Source organism: Pinus tabuliformis, chromosome 3_1, assembly GCF_031772625.1.
Source record: "Pinus tabuliformis cultivar Carrire ecotype Pingquan chromosome 3_1, CPIR1, whole genome shotgun sequence".
Taxonomy (NCBI): domain Eukaryota; kingdom Viridiplantae; phylum Streptophyta; class Pinopsida; order Pinales; family Pinaceae; genus Pinus; species Pinus tabuliformis.
In genome coordinates, this window is record NC_142301.1 from 811,259,030 (window position 1) to 811,267,980 (window position 8,951).

At 34.9% G+C, this 8,951-nt stretch overlaps 1 protein-coding gene across 4 annotated transcripts; it reads left to right on the top strand.

Moving 5' to 3' along the window:
• Positions 1-3,216: 3,216 nt before the first annotated feature.
• Positions 3,217-8,693, top strand: LOC149189948 (E3 ubiquitin-protein ligase RZFP34-like). 4 transcript variants are annotated; one of them, XM_089411982.1, is made up of 13 exons: positions 3,217-3,314; positions 3,594-3,783; positions 5,891-5,978; positions 6,118-6,177; positions 6,534-6,566; positions 6,675-6,752; positions 6,891-6,934; positions 7,049-7,089; positions 7,205-7,287; positions 7,398-7,489; positions 7,695-7,764; positions 7,944-7,985; positions 8,092-8,693. In XM_089411982.1, the coding sequence occupies exons 2-13, from the start codon at positions 3,641-3,643 to the stop codon at positions 8,233-8,235; spliced, it is 918 nt and encodes a 305-aa protein (XP_089268108.1). In that variant the 5' UTR covers positions 3,217-3,314; positions 3,594-3,640; the 3' UTR covers positions 8,236-8,693. The 4 variants fall into 4 exon arrangements, with proteins under 4 accessions (XP_089268108.1, XP_089268107.1, XP_089268109.1 ...); XM_089411981.1 differs by lacking the exon at positions 3,217-3,314 and adding an exon at positions 3,351-3,502; XM_089411983.1 differs by lacking the exon at positions 3,217-3,314 and adding an exon at positions 4,158-4,410 and having other exon boundaries at positions 3,646-3,783.
• Positions 8,694-8,951: the final 258 nt, after the last annotated feature.

Genomic DNA, 8,951 nt, shown 5'->3' on the forward strand with positions numbered 1-8,951 from the left:
TCCAAAAGGGGTTTCAGTTCTAACCAATGATGGTAGGTGTAGAGTAGGCAACAATGATTAGGCTACCAAATTTGAAGTCAGATCCGAAGGTAAAGATTATTGAGTGCAGGAGGAGCAGGAAGATGAAAAGGTCCATAAGGAAGAAGTTCGTCCACCAACTTAAGGGGTTTGTCTGTCATTTCTAAAGAAGTTCTGACAATGCCACCCATAACTGGTTCCATCGCCGTATGGTTGACTCACCAAAAGCTTATCTTCCTCGAGTGTGTGAGATTGTGGATCTCAATTTCTTGGAGGGAAATCCCCATGAAAAATAGAAAATCGTAGGGGGTCTTAATTTCTTGGAGGGAAATCCCCACTAAATACAGATAATCACCAACAGTATTCAGCTAGTGGCACAAGACATTTATGCATTTAAAAGACCTTAACTAGACGAATCACCCCTTCTGTAGGAGAAACAAGAACAACACTGACTTTTTATGATCTTAAAGCATATTGAACCTACAACCGAGTTAAGTCGTAGACGAACCTCTTAGCTTTGAAGAATAAGGTATTTCAACAACTACAAACCCAAGTTCATAGATATTTCCTTTACCACTCTGTGTTCACAATGTTTGCTTTAGTTTAAGTTGTTGATTATGTCGACCAATAAGTAGGACCAGTAGCATCATACCTAATTTACCTTGTTTAAGCACGTGTATAAGCTCTTCATCCAGTACCTATTGCATGCCTTCCATTAGTAGCACGAACAGTTCTATACCCATAAGCATAAACAATACGACTACATACAAAGCATCTACTAGAATCCTTAATAAATTACAACAAAAAATAGAATTTACAAGTGACGTTGTCATCGATGATTGGATGAAATTTCACCCCCTCGCTAACTCATCATAATAAGTGGACTTCGATATCATAAATATGGAAAAATATCTATGATCGATGCAGAATTTCAAAGTTCGGGAAAAAATATCTATAATATATGAGATTCTCAAAGTTGAGGTGTCTCCCGTTCATTATTTTACCTTTCATGTCACTGAAAAGCCTTAGAATGGACAATACAAAAATATTTTTGTAAGGGAACATTGATCAATATAATATCATATTAATTTTGTGGATTGGTCCCCAAAATATACTGCTCACAATAATGCAACTACATACAAAGCATTTGATAGATTCATTGATTTAAAACCAACCTAATCTCATTTGAAAGATTCCTTGATTGAAAACCAACCTAATCTCATAATAGGTGGGCTTGGGTATCATGAATAACCCCAATCTTGGAAAATTATATATGTAAAGTACACCTGTGATGCATGGAGAATATCAAAGTTTTGGTGTCTTGTGCTGAAATGTACCTCCTTTCATGTCACCAAAAAGGTTTTCAAAAGGATAATGTTGATATTCATGACAACTCATGTAGGGGACCATAGATCACTCATTGCAAATTGGTGGAGGAATCTAGGGGACTATAGATCACTCATTGCAAATTGGTGGAGGAATCTAGGTCTAAAGGATAGGGCTTATCATTGTTCACACCGTGATCCGATTGCTTTAAGGACCAATGTTTAATTGCATCAAAACATGATACATGTGGGAAGGTACTAAAATAATGACAAGTCAATGATAGATGAGTTTTGTACTTATTATTAATACGTGTGGGATATGGTTTGATGACTCACATGATTTTAATAATATTAATGTAAATCTAATTTGGGGATTGCAACTGGTAGGTGTGTTAGCTGCATTGAATTTTCAATTTTTAGGTTTTGGTTTTTATGGTTTCAATTATATTAATTTGTAATGGGTGTAATTTAATTAGGTGTGTTAGGTGCAATGAATTTTCAATTTTTAGGTTTTGGTTTTTATGGTTAAAAGTTAACAAACTAATTTTTAGTTGTAATTAATTTGTAACAGGTTTAATTTAATTTTTAAGTTTTTTTGGTTATTTAAAATATTTTTAAATATATAAATAAATTTAGTATTTGGAAAGTTTAGAGAGTTTTAAATAAAATTCTTTTAAAGTATTTTTTAATATAATTTTACCAAATTTAGAAAGAAAAAATAATATTTAAATTTTAAAATTCAAATTTTTAATTTCAATTATAAAATTAACTAAAAAATATACCTAAAATATCAAAACTTAAAAAATTTAACTTATGATTTTGTAATAGGATTGAATTCTTTTACCTTCTAAGGGCCTACCCTTCCTAATTCTTTTACCTTCTAAGGGCCTACCCTTCCTATGTAGAGTACTTTAAGAAGACACCTTACTTCAATGAAATTTTATAAATATTTTTATAATATAAAATAATAAATTAAATTAGAAACGAAAATAAATTGAAAAGCATGATTGTTTTGAAAAGTTGGAAAAAAAAAATTTGCATTTTTATATTAATTTTTAAATTTAATTATTTATATATATTTTTAAATAAAAATTTATAATAAAAATAAAAGAAATTTACACATTTTGGATTTGGGGTATGTCTTTAATTTTCTTTTATACATAAGGAAAGAGTGAAAGACCACATGTAAGTAATTGTAGGTTGTTTTGGACATCAGAAAAGAGTAAAAGACCATATATGGGTAATTCTAGATTGTTTGGACACAAGGAAAGAATGAAAAACCATATATGGGTAATTCTAGGCTGTTTTTGTTAACTCAGTGATGAGTTAACCTGCATTCATGCATTCGAGATAACAACAAGTGATGGCTATTTTGAAGTCCCTAGGATGTGGTTTAATGGTTAGGTGGAGAGCTTTGGTCTCCACAATTTTTGTGCCACCTTGTCCCACAAATAAGGGGGTCTCACACACCAATTTGATTTGTCCCACAAATAAAAAGATCTCTCACACCAATTTGATTTGTCCCACAAATAAAAAAATCTTATACACCAATTTAGTGTCTGACAATAACCTTAATAATAATAACAAAAAAAATATACAACCTTAATAATAATAACAAAAAAATACACATTTAGAAGGAATTTCCAAGAAAAAAGGGGTGAATTCATTGAACTTTTAACTTACTACTAAAGCGAGCGCATGTGGAGCCATGCACAGTCAGCGGATAGGGGCGGACAGTGTTGGTGATGACCCCGCGTTCGTACTCTTGCGACGAACAGTCAGGATTGGCCGGCGGCCAGCTTTTCCCGGAGATCGTGACAAAACGATGACCTGGAATTCGAAGGAAACGGCCACCTGTTTTGAACGCTCGCGGACGGTTCGTGAGATATTTTGCTTATATTTAAATAAATCAGTGAGAGGTTTCCTTCGCCCATTGGAGCAGTATACCGCTTTAGAGAAACCGGATTGCAGGTGAGTAATTAAACAGCTTTTGTTCCAGAAGCAGATTTATTTATTGATTGTTATATTTACCTATCGTGCTGAGGGTGGCGGTTTCGATGGGCTGCCCCGAATGGTTTTGATTTGAGTCGCGGGTTTATAAGTCCGGGATTTGGTGTTTTTTTAATGGGGCAAAGCTATTCTTAATTTTGTTCTGTTGGGTAGGTTGGATATTCTGGTGTGCATTGCTATTCTGGCCATGAATTTTGGCAGAATGTGCGATTAGGGTTTGATTCTGGGTGTTCTTTTCAGGTACATTGTGAGAAGGCAGAGATTTGAAGGGGATTTGTATTTGAATCATGGAAATTGAGTGCTGCAGCCCTCGGTCTTCTGCTCAGGGGTTTGAGGTTGGCTTCGAATCTTCTGCTCAGGGGTGTGAGGTTGACATGAAGCCAACGATGGTGGTGGAAGATACGCTTAATCAAGGATGCATGCAATATGGGTTAGTAATTAAATTCAAATCAACTCATTAAAATTGGGCGACAAGAATTAGATGCACTGCTATTACACATCATTTTTTTTATTACTTTCTTTTTGTTTTTCTTCATTTTTGAGGTTTTCTGTGACTCTAGATATAGAGAGAGTTCCAGAATACAATTCTTTGTATTTGAAATTAATCTCCTCTCAATCTCTTTACGTTTTCTTCAAATCTTAAAGTCGGGAGATTTTCGAATGCTCTGAAGCCTTCTGGTCAGATTCAGATTCTGTGCTGTTAGTATATATTGATTTCAAAATAAGTTTATTTTATAATTTTTTCTTTCATTCTTTCTTCGATATCTTTACTCATGGAGCTCTTTTATTTTTGGAGTTCACCAGGCTGAACGCATTTTTTCTACTTTGGGAATATCCTCTCACTTGGAACCATTGAGTGGTGTAATGGCATCGGGCAAGCGATATAGTAGCAGAGTATTTGCTTGCTTTTTGCATTCTGTGGCAGGATGGTGGAGAAGACAAGGATCCGGGACACTCGGATTCTAATGGTTGCTAGCCTGGTTTCAGCTACTGCCCTCACCGGCATCGATGTGAAATTGGCACTGCAGCATGCAATTGGCAATTTGAACAATTTGCCGTATGAACGCATGCCCCATATGAGTGCATGCCTGCATATTTCATAATTATTACAAAAAAATATGTGGGAATATGCATAAATCTCATCCCCGGTACCAAGAGAAGGGACCAAGAGAAGGGACCAGTCTAGAATTTTATTGCAAATTTCATTGACCTAAACATTTGGAAGTCAATATGCCCATATCATGAAAATATATGGTGAATGAAATAAATTGAACCCCGACATTTTCATGGTACTTATTTATAGCACCCTTGAACTAGTGTAGTAACGGAACTTTCTGTGAACAATGAGTAATTGTGTACAGTAGAAGTCGTGGGGTAGCCTCTTTGTGTCCATGACCCAGCAATAAATTAAATTTCTGTTGGTACCCTTTAATGCAGTCGGTTTATTTCAAATTTTTCTCTAACAGCGAGGTCTATAGAACAGCACTTCATATGATTGTTTGAACCATGGTACCAAAATTGTGTCAAAACTTACTATCTGAGAAACTGTCCTGGCTAACAACTACCTATCTTTATGATTTAGTTCTTTCATTATACCAAGTATAGTTCTCTATTGAAGGAGGAGAAACTTTGGGCATTCTCCTTAACTGAAGGTGGAGAAACTTTGGGCATTCTCCTTAATTGAAGGAGGAGAAACTTTGGGCCTTCTCCTTAATTGGTAAAAAAAAAAAATGGAGTGGATTCTCTCTGTTGCTAACGTTGGAAACGTATAGTTGGTGCATGTGTTCTTTAGGTGGAACTAATTTCAATTCTTAACTTTCTCTTCTTTAGAGCTGAAAAACTATTACATATTATGCGGGGCTATGGTATCCCACATATTTGTTCTATTTATCCCAAATTTTGGCCATAAGCAAACCTATCTCATCTCATAGAAGAAGAAAAGAGGTTGTGCCAAAGTGACCTCTTTGTATTGCTAACATGAGAAGAGTATTCTGTGGGTGTCTTTATTTTCTTCAGCTTAATTTACTTTCTACTAAGACAATGAATCTCAGGGAATTGAAGTGTGCAAAAATAGCGTTCATTAATGTGGGGCTATGACATTTTTGTTTTTAACTGTGAAGGCAGCTTAATTTACTTTCTACTAAGACAATGAATCTCAGGGAATTGAAGTGTGCAAAAATAGCGTTCATTAATGTGGGGCTATGACATTTTTGTTTTTAACTGTGAAGGAATTCATCCTGGTCATTTGTTGTCCTTAACATAAATATTTAAGGTAGTGAGTGTCTACATTGTTTGACATGCATACACATACTGTATTTGGTATTTCAAGGACTGTATTTGGTATTCTTTCCTTGAAATAGAATGGAGATGTTCAATACACTGTTCTTTAATGTAACATTTATGCCTTTTATTTATTATATATAATTTTGATATATTCTTATGGGTATCTCCATGCATCTTACAAAGTGGTGAAAAATGTGCCATACAGGGATGATTTTACTGATGTGTGTTTTCTTGATACTGATAATTGATGGCAGATGTTCACACTACCGCCGGAGATGCCAAATAAGGGCTCCGTGTTGTAATGAAGTCTTTGACTGTAGGCATTGTCATAATGAGGCCAAAGTATGCTTCTTTTTCTTTACTTCATTCGTAGCTATTTCAAGTTCAACGGTTGTGTTTGGTTTATATACTTGTTAAAATAGAACTCTCTTCTAATTTCATTTGTGAGGGTATAGTATGGACTGATCTCATATCTGAACAGAATTCAATGGATGTCCATCCACTTGACAGACATGATGTACCGCGCCATGAAGTTCAAAAGGTAAGGTTCTATCTTGTTTTCCAGTTAGATGTTATTCATTATGATGTTTGTCTCAATGCTCTGAACCATATGTATTCTTTGTAATTAGTAAAGATTTTTTAGGTTGTAACATCATAATATTTTCTGAAGGTAGATTTGAAAGATGTAAAGATTTTATCTAACTTGCTGGATTACTATATTGCTTTTGTTTATTTATAGTTATTCTTGTATGTTTGCAGCATATTGCTCTTGTTATTTATAGTTATTCTTGTTATTTATAGTTATTCTTGTATATTGCTTTTGTTTATTTATAGTTATTCTTGTATGTTTGCAGCATATTGCTCTTGTTATTTATAGTTATTCTTGTTTGTATGCAGGTTATCTGTTCACTTTGTAGAACTGAACAAGATGTAAGAGCTGAGCCTTTTTATTTTTAATAATGTGCATAAAATTTAGAGGTAAACACTATAATGCTTCTTGAGTTATTTTAAAAATGATTATGCACTGTCATTTTGCAGGTTCAGCAAACCTGCGTTACTTGTGGTGTTTGTATGGGAAAGTACTTTTGTGAAAAATGCAATTTCTTTGATGACGAGGTACGTTTTTAATGCCTTTTCAGGTTTAATAGTTCTGGTTCAGGAAAACAAAGAGTTTCACTCTTACAAAATTATAAAAAGATGGTTTGGATGTATAAGCTTTTGGTTCTAATTGTACTTGCCACTTTGGTTTTCCAGGACTCAAAACAGCAATACCACTGTGACGGATGTGGAATTTGCAGGTATGCTTTTCTCTTTTTCCTTTGATGTTTCTTGCTCTCTTGTAAAGTAATCTTTCATGCTATTGTGAAATGTATTTCTTGCATTTGACTTTAACTATTTGTGCTGGTTTTCAGAACTGGCGGCAACGATAATTTCTTCCATTGTTATAAATGTGGTATGTTCTTTATGACTTCTCAAATTATCACTGCTTCTTCTCAAATTATCACCGCTTCTTCCCTTGTTTCATTGTAGTGCGAGAATGATTTATTTGCTCATGTACCTTTTTCTAGGATGTTGCTACTCTATCCTCTTGAAGGATTGCCACCCTTGTGTGGAAAAAGCAATGCACCACAACTGCCCTGTGTGTTTTGAGGTAGGTCACGCTTATCTGCATAGTATAGTAATTGTAGTTTTTTTTTTACAGCATAATTTAGACTGAAGTTATTTAGATATCTGAACACTCGTCTGCTGACTCCTCTGCAGTATTTATTCGACTCTACAAAGCTCATCAGCGTATTGCCTTGTGGTCACACTATTCACATGCATTGCTTGAAAGAGATGCACGAGCATCTTCAGTAAGTCTCATATGTGGCCTGTTTTGTGCCCTGGCTCACAACCTCTTGTTTCCAGTCTACCTATACTTTACACAATACTAGATATACTTGCACTGATATGCCCATTGATGGTACCTTCTTCAGCGATCTGTGGTCACAGCTTGCAGCAGCTGTAATTTTATTTCAAATGTCTTGCCATTCTAACATGTTTGTTTGTCTTTTGCAGATTTGCTTGTCCAGTGTGCTCCAAATCTGTCTGTGATATGTCTAAATTATGGGAGAAACTTGACCGAGAGGTAGATATTTTCGACAAGATGAACATCTTGAAGTCATCTTGCAATGGGTTGTATAAAGAGTAGCTTATTATATGTGTTTTTGCTAATTTTGATTTCTCATATTTGAATTTTTTTTTCGTCCAATGGCAATTGATTTTTTAAGTTGCTTGAGTGGATTCTGATTTTTTTTTATCATGTAGATTGCTTCGACTCCAATGCCTGAAGCTTATCAGAACAAAATGGTAAGATGTCTGATGTTAATGTGGTATAATTTGGAGGCATATTTTAGAGCCCATTAGTAGCGTGAGAGAAAATACCTCACCACTTTCTCGTCGGTCATTTGAGCAGGTTTGGATCTTATGCAATGACTGTGGAGTAACTTCTGAAGTAAATTTTCACATTGTTGCACACAAGTGTCAAAGTTGCAATTCTTATAACACCCGGCAGACCAAGGGAGGTCCTTCTGCAAGTTCATGTAGATCTCATCTTTGATATTCTCAATGTTCAGATTCATGTATCCCTCTTTGCCACTTTTAAGGTTGCCTTAGCACTGCTTATGTGGCATGAAAAACAGCTGTACTGCAAATTGCTATGCAGTGGCATTACTGTAAGAATTCATTGTAACCGCTGAGTTTTTGTGGCACTACTCTACGGTTGTTAACATCACAACGGAGTTGATGCTCTGTGCCCACTTCAACAAAGACCACAAGAAGGGAATTCTTATCCTGAAGCTCTCACGGCACGACAAAACAAGTATCAAATTCTGTCTTTGCAAATCTGCAGATCATGAATTACAATGGATTTAAGGTCTCTTTTTCTGTATGTGACTTTAGTCTGACCAGATACGTGCAGGATTTAATTTCCTGTGAAATGAAGATGTATTTTCCCTTTTGGAATGGCATGTTATTTCTCAAGCAATTTACTGGTTTAGCGATTTCAATTTTTGTCAAGTGCTTGTTGAAATATTTTTTTTCGGCTGCACTGAGAAGAATGCAAATAAATTTGAATGCTATTCTCTTAAGAGAACGGTAAAAGAAACCAGATATATCCATCTCAAGCCTAAGTTTTGTTAAGCATTGTCTTCTTAAAAGAAGTAGAATGAAAGAAATCAGATAAATCCATCTCATGCCAGGATATGATAAGCAGCGAGAGGTTTATACAGGGATTACAAACATGTATTTATGAATGACTATAAAAATAGTAAGAGA

What these genes read in the sequence shown, in the direction of transcription:
- LOC149189948 (XM_089411982.1), top strand. Translation starts at nt 3,641, where the DNA reads ATGGAAATTGAGTGCTGCAGCCCTCGGTCTTCTGCTCAGGGGTTTGAG. An exon ending in GACGGATGTGGAATTTGCAG is followed by an intron (nt 6,935 to 7,048) that starts GTATGCTTTTCT and finishes GCTGGTTTTCAG; the next exon opens with AACTGGCGGCAACGATAATT. An exon ending in AAGCTTATCAGAACAAAATG is followed by an intron (nt 7,986 to 8,091) that starts GTAAGATGTCTG and finishes TCATTTGAGCAG; the next exon opens with GTTTGGATCTTATGCAATGA.